A 17401-nucleotide genomic window follows, 5' to 3' on the forward strand; every position below is an offset into this window, starting at 1 on the left:
GCTTCCTGAATCTGGATATCTGCTTCTTTTCCCAGGTTAGGGAAATGTTAAGACATTCTTTCTTCAAATAAGTTTTCTGCCTTTTTCTCTCTCTTCTTCTTCTGGGACTCTTAGAATGCAAATGTTAGTCACCTTGATGATGTCCAAAAAGTCCCTTGACCTATTTTTACTTGTTTTTATTGTTTTTTTTCTTTTTGCTACTCTGATGAGTAAGTTCTTCTGCTCTTTGAGTTCACTGATTCTTTCTTCTGCTTCATCTAGTCTCCTATTGAAACCCTCTAGTATATTTTTCAGTTTAGTTATTGTATCCTTTAATTCCATTTTTTTCTGCTTGGAACTTTCTGATATTTTCTGTCCCTTTGTTGAAGTTCTCACTACGTTTATCTGTTCTTCTGAGTTCAGTGAGCATCTTTATGGCCATTACCTTGAACTCTTAGTCAGGTAAAATATTTATCTTCATTTCATTATATTTTTTGAGGATTTTTTAATGTTTATTTATTTATTTTTGAGAGAGAACAGAGGAGGGGCAGAGGAGGAGAAAATCTCAAGCAGGTTCTGCACTGTCAGCACGGAGCCCTGTGCAGGGCTTGAACCCACAAACCTTGAGATCATGACCTGAGCCGAAATCAAGAGTCAGACACTTAGTTGACTGAGATACCCAGGTGCCCCTCTGAGGTTTTTATCTTGTTCTTTAATTTGGAATATATTCCACTCTTTCTTCCTTTTGCTTGACTCTCAGTTTTGGTTTCTTTTTTTAAAATTTTTTAAAAAATATTTATTTTTGAGAGAGAGATCGAGCAAGCAGGAGAGGGGCAGAGAGAGAGGGAGACAGAATCCGAAGAAGGCTTCAGGCTCTGAGCTGTCAGCACAGAGCCTGACGTGGGACTTGAACTCACAAACTGTGAGATCATGATCTGAGCTGAAGCTGGACGGTTAACCAACTGAGCCACCCAGGTGCCGCTCAGTTTTGGTTTCTATGCGTTAGCTAAAACAGCCACTTCTTCCAGTATTGAAGGGCTGGCTTTGTGTAGATGAACTTTATTGTTCAACTCTTCCCTAGCTCTCAGTTGTCTCTCAAACTTCCATGATTATCCAAACAACCTATTTTATTTTTTATTACTCCCAGTAGTTGAGGGTGTAGACCCCTATTAAAGGTGTCCACAGCACTGTTTCTCTTCTTTAGAACACTTGTTTCAGTTACATTTGATACATACCAGAGGGGGGAAAATTGACTTCTTGTTCATCAAATTTCAGGTAAATATAATCAATTTAAGAGCTCAGTAATTATTTTTTTTATATATTTGAGCTCTTATCAAAGTATGTATTGTCTAACCAGAATTCTGTGAGAACAATATGTGTATTTAAAAAGACTAGAAATAAACAAATTTGGTGAACTTTGAATGGTGGGAACATGGAGAATTTTCCTTCAATGATTTTTTTTCTCTTTGTATTTCCCAAAATTTCTAGAATAATCCATTACTTTTATTAATGAGTAAAAAAAAAACCACAATAAATCGCAAAATGTATCTAGGTGGTATATAAAAAGACTATGACTAGAACAAAACTAGACTGTATAATATGGTCTCTTTAACTACAATTTTCCATGTAGCAAAAGTCAGAAAATGCCATTCTTGTTTGTAAACATTTTAAGATTACCTGAGAACTGAATGAACTGTGAGCATTACTTCCTTGAAGGACTGATTGAGCTTCTGTGGGGCCATCTACTAAATTGCTCACATTTTCTTCCATGCCTAGAAGGTGCAAAGGCCAGGAGAGCTTGTTTCTGCTTCACACAAAGACTTGGTTCTTGACCTGCTGCAGTGGTACCAGAGCCTGATCAGGACAGTGTTCAAGGTGGCACTCCTGCCCCGGCAAGGCTGTGGGAAGAACAGGGTTGCAACATCTGCCCTTGCCCAGGTCTTCATGATTTGAAGTTTTCTCTGTCTTCAGAGACAGAGCCTTTACTTCACTCTCAGAAGATGAAAATAATTCCTAAATAGTATTTTTTTTTTGTAGAAAGATTCATGTCCTAATGGAATTAAAGAAATAAAAACTAAATATAGTGCCTCAAGGTTATTTGTGTAAAATTAGGAAAGCTAGCACACCACAGAATTCTACAGAGATTAGAATTATAATCTGATTTCTATCTTAATATTATTAAACTGTTTACAAATATTTGTACCTCAAAATAAGCATATGTTTCCTCTGTATTTCTATAGCTAGTGCTAGATTTAGTTGTCAATTTCTCTGTTTAACTGATTGAAAATTTTTAGTAATTGTTTTTTTTATCTAAAATTAACAGCTTTCATAATTAACATTGATTATGGCAACATTTTATTCTTGTAATAACAAACATACATTTTTTGAACCTGGACCACTTTCTTACACCATACACAAAAATAAACTCAAAATGGATGAAAGACCTAAACGTAAGACAGAAAGCCATCACAATCCTCCAGGAGAAAGCAGGCAAAAATCTCTTTGACCTGGCCACAGCAACTTCTTACTCAACATGTCTCTGAAGGCAAGGGAAACAAAAGCAAAATTGAACTACTGGGACCTCATCAAAATAAAAAGCTTCTGCACAGAGAAGGAAACAATCAGGAAAACTAAAAGACAACCGACAGAATGGGAGAAGATACTTCCAAATGACATATCAGATAAAGGGTTAGTATCCAAATTCTATAAAGAACTTATCAAACTCAACACCCAAAAAACAAATCATCCAGTGAAGAAATGGGCAAAAGACATGAATAGACACTTCTCCAAAGAAGACATCCAGATGGCTAATAGACACATGAAAAGATGCTCAACATCACTCATCATTAGGGAAATACAAATCAAAACCATGTTGGGATACCACCTCACACCTGTCAGAATGGCTAACATTAACAACTCAGGCAACAACATGTTGGCGAGGATGTGGAGAAAGAGGATCTCTTTTGCACTGCTGGTGGGAATGCAAACTGGTGCAGCCACTCTGGAAAACAGTGTGGAGGTTCCTCAAAAATTAAAAATATAAATACCCTATGAGCCAGCAATTGCACTATCAGGTATTTATTCAAGGGATACAGGTATGCTGTTTTGAAGGGGCACATGCACCCCAATGTTTATAGCAGCACTATCAACAATAGCTGAAGTATGGAAAGAGCCCAAATGTCCATTGATGGATGAATGGATAAAGAAGATGTGTGTGTGTGTGTGTGTGTGTGTGTGTGTGTGTGTACACACACACACACACACACACACACACATATATACAGTGGAATATTACTCGGCAATCAAAAAGAATGAAATCTTGCCATTTGCAACTACATGGATGGAACTAGAGGGTATTATGCTAAGTGAAATTAGTCAGAGAAATACAAATATGATATGACTTCACTCATGTGAGGACTTTAAGATACAAAACAGATGAACATAAGGGAAGGGAAGCAAAAATAATATAAAAAACAGGGAGGGGTCAAAACATAAAAGACTCTTAAATATGGAGAACAAACAGAGGGTTGCTAGAGGGGTTGTGGGAGGGGGGTGGGCTAAATGGGTAAGGGGCATTAAGGAATCTACTCCTGAAATCATTGTTGCACTATATCTAACTAACTTGATATAAATTAAAAAATAAATTAAAATTAAAAAAACACATTTTTTTTCTACTGGTAGAACCTCAGTGTATTAAGCATATAAGTATATTTTCAATCCTAGTTTTATCTGAAATGCACATAAGTATTTGAAATTGATATTCTGACAGTAAGAACAAACTACATTTCCTGTTATCATTACTGACATTGTTATACTATATGTATATGTGGAAACTTGGACCATTCGGAAGATCAAAGGTACAAGAAAGACATTGATCTACATAGACATTCAACTGTTTGTCCTTCTTAAGGCCAAGGCCAAATGAACTAGCAGATTTTGGCTGAAGCTGTACTTCAGCTGAATTAATCATAGCAATTATTTTATTTTACCAATATGATGTATCTTCTAAGTGCTAATTGGTTTAGAATCTTATGATAATGAATTAGAATAGAATAACCTTGTTTTATTTACATTTAGGTAACTCAAATGCCCTAGTTTATTTACCTAATTCAAAATAGCTCAAATCTCTACCCTACTCAGTGCAAGAATTTCAATATTTTACCAACTTGCTCTTCTCATATACTTTTTTGAAACCCTAAGATATTCTAGGCCAGTAGTTATTCAACATCTTAACTGGCTGCCTAGCTCTGGGCCACTGCATTTTTTTTTTGTTGCTATTCATTAATATGCTAATATCCTTCAACCCTGTGATACAGTCTATCATGTATGGCTTTACCCCAGGTTGGCATTCCAGACTCTTGCACAATTCCCCACAGTAGTTAAAAGATCAGCTGTGATATTTGTATGATTTCATTAATAGCTTTGGGATTTAAAAAAAAAAAAGAAACACAAGTGGAGAATCACACAGTTGTTATTAGATAGTTGCAGATGAGTTCATAGACCAAAGCTTTCCACAGGCATTCTCTATTTTACAGAGTCTTCTCTGCCCAGTATCAGGCCTACCTATCTGTTTCAGGGGTCAATTTATCTCCTAACAGAGAGAGTGCCTGGAACAAGTCTCTCATACTTGGATCACAGGTCCCTTGTTCCCCAGACCCAGAGACAGTCACAGGCTCATGCCTGTGTGTGTCTATAGTCTGTCCTCGTCAATCTTTGGTAAGAGTGACAATGGAAGAATGTCTTCCTTTTGTGATAATCGTATACCCATCCAGAGAGGTGTGGTTTTTCTTTAACTCCAAGGATAATTCGGAACAATATCAGTACTTTCCAAAGTTGAGTTTATTAATCTGGAATGACTCCAAACATGGGTGTTATACAGGATAGTTCAATTTGAGCTTCACTAATTCCAGTCATTTTTTCTTTCTAAGGAAAGATGTGTTCACATCCTTCCTGTGGATTCCAATCTCCACTGATCTCTGGCAGTTATTTGCTTGAACAAGAAAATACATTCATCTCCTAGTATCTAACCAAAACTTTCAGGGACAATACAATTTAAATCCACTTACAGGAAAGAAATATTTTGCGAAAGAAAAGATAATTTGCAGAGATGCAGCCATGCCACAGAGAAGACAACCTTTTATATGATTATGAAAAGCAGATTAAGCTCTTTGGAGCCGTATTATTTTCAGAGTCTCCATTATAGAACAGAGTCAATCCTTTACCTATACGTCTTCACATAACCAAATGATTAAAAGATCTTCCGAGATGTTTTCTCCAAAACAAATGAGTGGTGTGTCCCCAAAACTGAATTCAAATTTTTTCACAAGGGAAACAAACTGCAAAAAGCATTAAAATGTCAGTTTTTATTATTCTGTAATTAGTGTCAAAGTCTCTTGGGATTCACATTAGGCCAGAGCACCCTATTACAATCTATTTCACTAGCACTCAGCAAAGTGCCAGTAGGTGATCAGGAAAAAAAAAATCTGAGACAGATGAACTGTCTAGTGACATCAAATACTAAGCAGTAATTTCAATCCAATGTAATAAAGCTAAAATGCTGTAGAAGTATGCTGAGTACTTTGGGGACTGTTATGCAAAGAATTCTCCGTAGTCACTCTCACCAAAAATGAGCAGCAGAATGATTGCTTATTCTAGTTTATTTTAAGCTCTTCATTGTATTCATTTATTTTATTCATTTCTTTAGGCACCATAGGGGCCAAAGATAGTGTGTTGTATATGGTCAGTGTCTAATATATAATTGCCTAGTTGAATTGAACTAATTATAGCCTCCCATATGTGGATCCTATTATGAAATAAATACTGAAAAATACCACAAAATGAACATACTCTACTGGCCTCTTAATTTTCCCAGATGCTCTGTATTTGGGGAAAGAGTGTTGTTTGTAGCCTGGTGCCCAAGAACTCAGCTGTTTACCCTCTTTTGAAATAGGAGTTTAGGAGTCAGGACGAGACACTGGTAACATAGTGAACTGGTCAACAATCAGTGTCAGAGTCCTAAGTCTTCCCCATTTGTGTGTTTTTATCTTGTCTGACCTTCTCCAAAGCTGAGAAGAATGATGTGAAAATGACCTTGTCTGTTGACTTTGTCACTAATGAGAATGCCAAGACTGGCCAAGCCACTGTGGCCTCTGGCATACCTGCTGGCTGGCTGGGCTTACATTGTCGTTCCTGAGAGCAGCAAGAAGTATACTGAGACAGTTAGTTGCTGGGACTAAGCAGATTGTGTGGAATGGACCTGTGGGTGTATTTGAATGGGAAACTTTTGCCCAAGGAACTAAAGCCCTCATGGATGAGGTGGTGAAAGCCACTTCCAGGAGCCACATCACCATCAGAGGTGGTGGAGACACTGCTACTTGCTGTGCCAAATGGAACACAGAGGGTAAAGTCAGCCATGTGAGCACTGGGAGAGGTGCCAATTTAGAGCTCCTGGAAGGCAAACTCCTTCCTGGCATGAATGGTCTCAGCAGTGTTTAGTACTTTCCTGCCTTTTTATTACTGTGCACAGCCCCTAAGTCAACTTAGCACTTGTTGCATCTCTACTTGGCGTTAGCTAAAATCTTCCCCCATGGCAAGATTCAGCTAGTGGCCAAGAGATGCAGTGTCAGGAGCCCTAAAACAGTTGCACAGCATCTAAGCTCCTTTTTACTGCACCCTGGATTTGCCTACATTCTTCAAGATCCCATTTGAATTTCTTAGTGACTAAACCATTGTGCATTTATTTATATGTTGGCTGTTAAAAGAAAATGAGCTGTGTTAACTTCTCTTTTTGAAGTAGCTTATTCTGATTAGCTTTGCCATGGTTTACCACTCAGCATGGAAATAAGATGAAATTCTAATTGTAGGTAGGGAAACAAAATTGGTGATTTATTAAATAATAAAAGTACCCATTGAAACTTGGGAAAAAAAGAACCAATTGTTATTAGGCATCATGGCTGTCCTTAGACCTCTGGCGAAACCCAAGATTGTTAAAAAGAGGACCAAGAAGTTCATCCAGCACCAGTCAGACCGATACATCAAAATTAAGTGAGGGGGCGCCTGGGTGGCTCAGTCAGTTAAGCGGCCGACTTCGGCTCAGGTCATGATCTCACGGTCCGTGAGTTCGAGCCCCGTGTCGGGCTCTGTGCTGACAGCTCAGAGCCTGGAGCCTGTTTCAGATTCTATATCTCCCTCTTTCTGACCCTCCCCCGTTCATGCTCTGTCTCTCTCTGTCTCAAAAATAAATAAACGTTAAAAACAAAACAAAACAAAATTAAGTGCAACTGGTGGAAACCCAGAGGCATTGACAATAGGGTGCACAGAAGATTCAAGGTCTGGATCTTGATGCCGACCATTGGTTACAGGAGTAACAAGAGAACAAAGCACATGCTGCCCGGGGGTTGAAGATTGCCCAGTGGCTTCCTGTATACCCAGCACTCCATTCTCTGTAAAAGTTGAGGAGGGAGCAGAGGTCATATCCATGTTGGCACAAGTGTGCTCATGTTAGTATGTGACTTACTCCCCAGTAGAATTTGAACTCTTAATTTTGTTTTCAGTTAAGGGATGAAGGAATTTTCCCTAAATAATTGGGATTTTAGTTTGCAAATTAGTGGTTGTATTTTTTTCATTTTGGGCAGGCATAGGTACTGCTGTTTTTAAAATCTCAAGGTGCAGACAGCTGTGTACTCAGCCCACTTATAAGCTGAAATTATTGGAAAACATTGACCTGTTATTGTGTTCACAACCCATGCTACACACCACACATGTACAATGCATTCATTTATTCAGCAAATATTTATTAAGTGCCTACTTTGTACTAAACACAGTCTTAGATGCTGAGGATACAAAGACAAAGCACAGTCCCTATCCTCAAGGAACTTGAAATCTAGCAAGGAAGGAAAAGGTAAACTTTTCTGCAGCATTTATCACTCTGTTATAATTTCCTGTTTTCTCCTCTCTATTTCTTATTAGACTACAGGGTCCCTTCAGGCTGGCATCTGATCCACCCTGTTGACTGTTGTTTCCCTAGCATCAAGTGCTCTGCCTAGATAGTCAATAAACTTGAGTGATATTTACTATACAAATATAACAAAACTCTATAAGTAATTAAAATGCTAATATGAGAATTGGGTGCCAGGCTTGCTATACAAAAAAAAAAAAAAAAATGCTTAAGGAGAGTAGAAGAAGAGACCCTGGCAAGAGGAGCATCATGAGGACTTCAAGAAAAATGAGGAGGGAGGAGAGGACCATCTTGGATTTGGCAATCACGGAGTGTTTGAAGGGGCACATGCACCCTAATGTTTATAGCAATGCTATCAACGATAGCCAAAGTATGGAAAAAGCCCAAATGCCCATTGACTAGTGAATGGATAAAGATGTATGTGTGTGTGTGTATGTGTGTGTGTGCGTACACACACACACATACACACACACACATATTTGTGTATGTATGTATATAATGGAATATTACTTAGTGATCAAAAAGAATGAAATCTTGCCATTTACAACAATGTGGATGGAACTAGAGTGTATTATGCTAAATGAAATAAGTCAGTCAGAGAAAGATAAATATATGATTTCATTCATATGTGGAATTTAAGGAACAAAACCTATGAACATAGGCAAAGGGAAGGAAAAATAAAATAAAAACAGGAGGGAGGCAAACCATAAGACTCTTAAATACAGAGAACAAACTGAGGGTTGCTGGAGGGGAGGTGGCTGGGGGGATGAGCTAAATGGCTAATGGGCATTAAGGAGGGCACTTAATTGGGATGAGCACTGGGTGTTATATGTAAGTGATGAATCACTAAATTCTACCCCTGAAACCATTATTACACCATATGTTAACTAACTTGGATTTAACTTTTAAAAAAAGAAAGAAAAGAAAAACTTTTTTCTTGTAGATATTGAGATGCACAGAGATTTCTAAGATAAAAGTGTTGTCTCAAGGGGCACCTGGGTGGCTCAGTTGGTTAAGTGTCCAACTTCAGCTCAGGTCATGATCTCACTGTTCGTGAGTTCGAGACCTGCATCAGGCTCTGTGCTGACAGCTCAGAGCGTGGAGCTTGCTTCTGATTCTGTGTCTCCCTTTCTCTCGGCCCCTCCCCTGCTCACACTGTGTCTCTGTCTCTCAAAAATAAACAAACATTAAAAAAAAAAAGTGTCTCTTGCAATGGACTCTTTCTAAAAAAAAAACAAAAACAAATAAAAAACCCAAAAACTCCTGAAAAAAGGAAGTGTTTATAGTGACTTTTCAAAGAGAATTACTAAATTTGGAAAAGGGTTATGATCCAGATTGTTATAGGTTAAAGAATGAATGAGAAATGGATAAACCTGATTGACTTGAGTTGGAAAATGAGACAATAAATCCATGGGGTGGGGCAGGGCCTTACATACTTATGTAGAAGTGAGGAAATCTCTTCCCATGTTCTCTGTCTGGTGTGGCAGTTTTGTGTCAAAGAATGTATTCTCCACATGCATAATGGAGATATCTTACCTCTGAATTAGTTTCCTGATTTATCATAATTATTCTAAAAAATTTTCTATTTATTATAAAAGACAATTGGATAACTACACAAGAAAGTTGGGTATAAACTTTCCTGATGCATCACATCCTGGTCATTTAAAAGTCACTCCTTTAGATAGTCACTGACTATCCTATCAGCTTTTTTTTTTTTTTAAGCAGCTTACTAACATTGATTTTTTTTTTTAATGTTTGTTTATTTTTGAGACAGAGAGAGATTGAGCACAAGTGGAGAAGGTGCAGATAGAGAGGGAGACATAGAATCCGAAGCAGCTCCAGGCTCTGAGCTGTCAGCACAGAGCCAAAAGCGGGACTCGAACCCATGAACCCTGAGATCATGACTTTAGCTGAAGTTGGAAGCTTAACCTACTTAGCCACTCAGGTACCCCTATCCTATCATATATTTTTCCCAAAAAGCAGCGACTCAAGGACCGAATTTCTTATTCCTTGACCTGTTCCAAAATATCTTATTCTTTCATGGATGTTAAATGATTGGCCATCTAATCTGTTAAAATCATACAAAGAGAGCACAGAGTACCTGATCTAGTTCTGGCTTCTCTTACCTGCAGGTAAGTTTGCATGGCATTCCAAAGCAGAATGCTGCCTACTGCTCTACTTCAGAATGGATACCCCTGAAGATCCTTCTTCCCTATGCAAGTGAAACATGAAATTTAAGATAGTCTGACAAAAAACAAACAAACAAACAAACAAAAACCTTTAAAACAGAAAATGAGATTTTTCATTCTTCTTCCACTTAAACTCACTTTTACCTTCCCCCCTAGCCAGAAAATTGACATTGTAAATATCAGTGACACACATATTATAAGCCTAGAAATTATATCATCACAGGCCAAAAGTGTACATTGAGACTCTGCTATCTTGCCTCTCTATCATCTCTAGGTCTTTTTCTCAAGACCTCTGGAATGAAAGATATTCTGGTTGAAAGTGGCTCTTAAGAGGAGCTAAACATATTTTCCCCTTGAGAGGAGGAAATTGTGAAGCCAGAGCCAGGACTAATAAATTGGGACTTGGTGGACAGAATGTACCCTCTTCTCCCTAGAGTGGCCCATGAATGTGGTGTTGGAGGCTTATGGGATTATCTGTAAGTGAGAGTAACTCTGGGAGGAAGTAAAATAGGGATAAAGATTATGAAGGATGCTGGGATTCTGAAGGGTTTTACAGGAGAATTCTAATGTAGCTATTCATTTCATTTTAAAAGTTTCTTTTTAGTTAGAATATGTATATTTAAATAACTCTAAAGCATAATGTATTTCTAAGACAAATGGCAATCAGAAAATCACAGCTAAGCAGGATTTATCTTTTATAAGATAATACAAAGAAATCACTTTTTAGATTTCAAACCTAAAATGGAACATTTTGATGTATGTCCTTTTTCTGTGAAACATCATATGTTAATTAGCAAAATAGGCAAAGCCAGCCACCTCCAAGATGAATTAAATTTTCAGATAAAAGTGTCATCGGTCCTCAGCTGAGTCAAGGATTTTGGTTGCTAGAATTGAAATATAGCACTTAGATTTCAGTGATTCAGTGGGTTGGTATCTGACCTATCCTTGCAAGGTTAGAAATGATGTTTGATTATACTTATGTTTTACAATGGATTAGTTTTCCAGATAGGGCATAATATATTAATGATGAGCTCATTTTAAAATTATTTATCTCTTTATCAATTAGTTCAGCTAATTCTTATAAATTTTAATATTTTGAGAGAACACAAAGTAGTATATTTGAACATAACTTTTATGTGGCACTGATATTTTCTAAAGTTTTATAAGAAAAATGGTTTTGTGAAACCATAATGCTTTGGATTTAGGGGATAAAAGCAAAAATATTGATGTATTTGCAGTTAAATCCTATTTTAATTATAACAATTATTTTCTGCAACTCACCTATGGAAATTGCTTAAACCTCATTTATGTATAATTTGAATAAATTTTATAATAAATTTTGTGAAATGGGGTTCCTTAAAATGGTGGCATCTGGATAAAATACTTATGGGACACACAGGTTTTACATATTGAAATTAGCAATTTTCTGACAACTCATTGAAGGTTAGGACTTAGCCTATGGTATAATACATAATGACACTTTGCAATAGGGTGTATGGGCATAAATAAGGTGTTCTTTTTGTCACACTGTATACATAGAATCAGCCTCTATCTTTATGGTCATAGCCTGTGCTATAATTCATTTTCTGAATTTTAAACATTTAATGGGTAAATACTCCAAATACAGAATAGTCTGTAGCTCGTTGTTCCTTTTTATACAGCTCTAAGTCACCATGGATCAACAGAATAGCTTAGAGCCAATGTCATTCCACCATAGACAGAAGTCCCTCATAAACCACAATCCTTTCTTTATTTGAATTCTTCATTCCTCATAGCACAGTACTCTTCACCTCAGCCAATCTGAAGTGTGTGTGGGGGGGGGGAGGGGGGGTTAGGGGCAGTCTTGTGGGACTGAGCCCTTAACATGTGTGATCTGATGCTCTCTCTGGGTATATAGTGTCAAAATTGAGTTACATTGAAGGACACCCAGCTGGTGTCACAGAGAATTGCTGGGCTTGGGGAAAAACTTCCATATATTTGGTGACCAGAAGTGTCAGAAGTGAGGTGTTCTGTTCAACTAGTAAAGTGACTTTCCTTAGGAAAAAGGAACTGGGAAAAATCCGAGGTTTTCTAATTAAGTATGAAAATGCTTGTAATAGTGGTCTTAAATAAAATGAAAAAATAACGTATGTTAAAGTGGGACTGAGCAAAATAAAAAGCCAAGGCCATCTTTATCACCCAAGGACCTTGAGGTACTGAAAAGTCTCCTTTAAAATCTTCATTTAAGTTATACTCTATCAGTATGCCCTTATCTAACTACACGAAGAAAAAAAATCAGCACTTTAAAATTATATCTTAGTCTACTCTACTCTTTTTCTAATTTTCAATTATTAGCTTGCCATTTATTGTATTTCTTTTATTTTTTATTTCAGATGTTCTGCATTTCAACCTCATCAAAAATTAAATTGATATTTATGGGCTAATCTGGAAACTTAAATACAATTTGTTTCACTACAACTGTAAGAAAGCATGTTCAAATTCCCATTGGCTGACTTATAAAGGGGCTTTTGGAACACAACCTAATGTAAGTTGCAGACATACTATGTTTTAATCTTTGTTATTCAGCTCCTCCCCTGGTTAGGGTATGTGACTGTTGGCAGGTGCGCATGTATTATATATACTTTTGTGTCTATACATACCCTTTTTCACAGTTCCGGGTTCATAACATTTATTCTTTCCTTCAAAAGGTATTTAAGTGCCTGTTATTTAAACAGTACAGTTCTAGGCCTAGGAGACATCAGAAATGAAGTTACTTCCCTCATAGATCAAATTGCACAACTATGTATGAAATGCATAGGATGATATATGCTCTGAAGGGCGGTCACTGTATGAGCTGAAAACCAGGGTCTGATGGGTTGCCTGGAGATGGTATTCTTCCAGCTAAGATTAAGGGGTGGGCAGGAGTTAAAAGGGCAAAGGAATTGAGAGATGGAAGGAAGGTGGGTCAGGAATAAAGTAGGAAGCACTACAGACAGAGAAAAAAATGTCCAAAGACCATATTTGTTCAATCAGTTAGCTGTGATGACTTTTTCAAAGAGCATCCGTTGAGCAGCTGGGAGACTTTTAGCTGAAGCCATATCATGAAAATTAATTGTAATCATACTAGAAAATCAGAAAGCATATATTTTGCAAGCCCTTGTACTTTTTTTAAATTTCAGGTATGAAGTACTCATTAAGCCCTAACAACTACCCTGAAGATGGTATTATGAATATGGCAACTTTTCTACGGGGCTTTGAAGAAAAGGGGTTAAAGAATGACAGGCCTGAGGACCAGTTGAGTAAAGAGAAAAAGAAAATTCTGTTCTCCTTCTGTGAGGTGTGCAACATCCAGCTGAACTCCGCAGCCCAGGCCCAGGTCCATTACAACGGTAAATCCCACCGCAAACGAGTCAAGCAGCTGAGTGATGGGCAGCCCCCACCACCAGCCCAGGGCTCTGGGCAGCTGCTGGCCAGCCCCAGCACCAACACCAGCGCAGGTAGGTGGAAAGGCCCGGGGGTTCCATGTGCTATTGGGAGAGATGCCGCTGTCCTAGAAAGTGAAGGATTTAGAACAAGACCTCTTTCACCATGAAACTACCACCACAATAACCTGTATTCTTTTCCCCACAGGTAATTCCAAGAGCTGTTTGTTACTTCTCAGTGTGTGTGTGTGTGTGTGTGTGTGTGTGTATAAAATTCATATATGTTAGATACAAACATTACACACACACTCACACTTTGTGTATTGGATTGTAGACTTGATCCTTATTCCCATAGTGTGTGAACATTTCCTAATGTATTTTGAAATGTGTTTAAAATAGATCAGTGATGTCAGTTTTTTGTTCCCCTTCTCTGCAAAATTAGGCTTTCTTGGGTTTCCTTCATCTGCTTTCTGTGGGGTAGCGTACTACTTGATAGTACATAAAAAGCTACAGCTTTATTTATAACATCCCGTGGTGCAGAAAAGGAGCATTAATCTTGAGTGTGAGACATGTTATATTCTTTTAGGGAGCTGGCAGCAACATGCCAGTGGTGTTCTAACAATAGGAACAGGCATTGCCAAAACCAACAAGGCTTACCTCTGAGCTCTGGCCTACTGCAAGCACCTTCTTGCCTCACCTCTTACCTCTCACCCTGTCCTGTAGGCTGGGTAGAGGCAGAAGCTTAGGAATTTTCACATTTCCCGCATCTGCCCTGAATCTGAGAAACGTTCTTTCAAATCCTTTATCTTAGGCAGCCCTTCCTCTTCCACACTGCTGGTCATTGGGTATCTTCACTCGGACACAACTAAAGAAAATGTGAAATTTACTCTTATCCGTGGTGAAGATCTGCACAAAAACGGGGCCTCCTACCCAGGTTTATGAGGGAGGTCAAGATAAGCTTCCTCGTAAGTGGAAGAGCTCCACATTCCATTCCGGCAAACTGTTCGTTCACCCTGCAGTGTTGATGATGCAGAGCAGCCGTTGGGTGGGATTTCACTTGGTGCTCTTACATGGTTTCTTACTTTGTGAAGTTATGCCGTGATCCGTATTCAGCTCCACTGAATCTTGTGTGTGTGCTATAAAGACATAATTTTTATATTTAAAGCTGAACCTAACTACTTCTTTATACCTCTTGAATTTCATTAAATTATTTTCCCCAGTCAATACTTAGTGTGCGGTGAGAGAACTTAAAGGAACTTTGAGGATATGACACACACATTCATGATGATAGTGGAAAATTACTTTTCCATTTTGTCTTTATTTATTATGATGATAATATAAGTATTAGCAGATGCATTAATATATCTGTATTCGCATATTGAAATAGAGTTGGTGTCAGGTTAAAAACCGATTTATTGTCTTATATCTGAGTCAGAGAGCAAATGGCCCTGAGTAAAGATTTGAATCCTGTCTGTTAGAACCCAAACATCTATGCCTAGATTGAGGTAACCTGTGACTTCTAATTAGTGATATTAGTAGCTAACATTAACTGATCATATTTTATGGGACATGTTTTGGTCCTTTATAGGAATTTTCTCCTTTGATCTTTTCATCAGCCTTGAAGTAGTTACTACGATTATCCCCAATTTTCAGACTAGGAATGGAGAGGAAATAATTTGGCGTGGAAATGGAAGATGGAGAGTTCCAACCATATTTAACTAATTAGTAGTGAAGCTGTTATTCTTTGTCACTACTTTGCTGCCATTTTCTGCCGTGCAGTAACACTCAGGTTAATGTCAGACCTATGTGTTTGATCTATTTGTGGTCACAAATGGTTGCTATCATGTGGCATACTATCTCACTTTGATGGGTTTTGAAATTAGGCATGTAAAGCTCCAACTCATGAGTTTCTCCATGGTAATGAAATTAGCTGACATGAATAAATTTAGCTAAGACATACCCAGGATATTATGGATGTATTCTATTAGTAAAATATAGTTCATCATCTAATATAAGACAATATTAGTATATGGGAAGATGGGTAAGAAAATGAGTCAGCTTTTCAAGTTTTACATTAGATATAAAGGGCAATTTTCATATACTGATAATATAGTCGATTATCTATTGTCAGAAGATGGGTTTAGCATATGATGAAGACAAGTCAGTTAATGTCTGGAAGTGGTTAACATTAATCCTCCCATTTGAAAAAAATAGTAGGTATAACAATATCTTTCTGTCTTTGAAACAGAAATTAAACATAGATGTGTGTACAAAGATTCTCATGGCACGATTTATAATTCCAAAATATTAGGCGTATCCTGAATGTCCAATAGAAGAAAGGTTACATACATTATAGTACATTTATAAGATGAATGATAGAAACTATAGGCATTAAAAATTATATTTGGGAGGCACCTGGGTGGCTTGGTCAGTTAAGCATCTGATTCGATTTCAGTTCAGGTCATGATCTAACAGTTCGTGAGTTTGAGCCCCGTGTCGGGCTCCACATTAAGAATGTGGAGCCTTCTTGGGATTTTCTCTCTCCCTCTCTCTCTGCCCCTCCCCTGCTCTCACCCTCACTCTCAAAATAAATAAACATTAAGAAATTATATATATATATATTTTTTTAAGAAATTATATTTTTGAAGAATACCTAATGACAGGAGAATCTGTCCACGATCTCAGGCCAAGTGAAACAGCAGGCACTAAAGTGGACTGTGCCTTAGTGCTGTGTGTGTGCCTGTACACTTATCTACTATTTAGAGTCTCAACTCACTGAGGAACAAGCCTGTCATGCTTTTATTTTTTCCAGTCACTTTCTTTAGTTTTGATCTATCAAACATCTGTTTCCTGCTGGATAGCAGTTCCCTTAACACTTTCTCAGCCCATAACTTCTCACTTTTGAATATTCAGAAGTATTCTGACTTGAATGATTCAGCGCTATTTATATAAAAAAAAATCCATGTCAGAGTTGGATTAAGATTTGGCTAGATAGATCCTGGAGTTTAGAATGGAGCATGGGATTCAGTTAGCCTCCAGCCTCCCATGCTTTGGCTTGCCCTTCTCCCTAGGTAGGGATGGATGGGTGGAGGTGGCCTTACCTAACAGCCTTGGCAAGGTTGCACTGCTGTTCTTGGTAGGGGATTACTATTCTATTTGTGTCTGTGGGTCACAAGTGCTCCTAATGGCCCCTCTGGATGAAGAACTCCCCCAAAGTATCCACTAGGCATTGGGAATCCCTGAAATTTAGTTGCATCTCCTGGCTTACCCCCACATTGTAGCAAAACACTCCATTCCTCAACTGTGTGTGCTTTTTTCTCCCACATTGTGGCAGTCCTGGTGAGATTGTGTCCTCTCTTCTTATCTAGGTACTTATCAACTCTTAGGGCTTGAGGGAATGTGCAAAATACATCTGACAACTAACATTCCTCTTCAAAACCTGGAGCTCCTGGGGCACAGGCAGGTAGAAGTGGAGTGGGGTGTGGCGGACTCCACATTTTTCTTGCCTGCTCAGGTAGCACAGGGGAGACTTGGAAGTCCACTGACAAAGAAGACACATAATCAAGGAACAAAGAGTCACTCTCTCTTTTCACCCATTGCTTGGCTTTGGGGAGTGTTGTGGGCTAAATTTTGTCCCTCTGGAAAAAAAAAAAAAGATATGTTGGAATCCTAATCATCAGCACTTCAGAATTTGTAAGATTGGGACTTTGCAAAGTAAATTAAAATGAAGTTTTTAGGGTTAGGTTGACCCTAATTCAATATGACTGATATCCTTGTAAAACGGGGAAATTTGGACTTACAGACATACAAAAAGAAATGATGTAAAGAGACACAGGGAGAAGACAGCCACCTACAAATCAAGGAGAGAGATCTGA

The 17401-nt window shown here is 38.0% G+C and overlaps 1 protein-coding gene across 4 annotated transcripts in view; it reads left to right on the top strand.

The window, feature by feature from the left end:
- The window catches only part of ZNF385B (zinc finger protein 385B), a 400092-nt gene that overhangs the window by 75167 nt on the left and 307524 nt on the right, over positions 1-17401 (top strand). For 3 of the 4 annotated variants that reach the window (XM_053907268.1, XM_019460969.2, XM_019460973.2), the window contains exons 2-3: positions 12498-12649; positions 13284-13601. In XM_053907268.1, the coding sequence (XP_053763243.1) occupies positions 13286-13601 (316 nt within the window). In that variant the 5' untranslated portion in view covers positions 12498-12649; positions 13284-13285. Of the gene's footprint in view, positions 1-12497; positions 12650-13283; positions 13602-17401 lie in introns of those variants that run through there. The other variant, XM_053907267.1, reaches the window with a different exon arrangement.

The sequence above is a fragment of the Panthera pardus genome, unplaced genomic scaffold (assembly GCF_024362965.1).
Source record: "Panthera pardus isolate Hobbes unplaced genomic scaffold, ASM2436296v1 HiC_scaffold_10, whole genome shotgun sequence".
Lineage (NCBI taxonomy): Eukaryota > Metazoa > Chordata > Mammalia > Carnivora > Felidae > Panthera > Panthera pardus.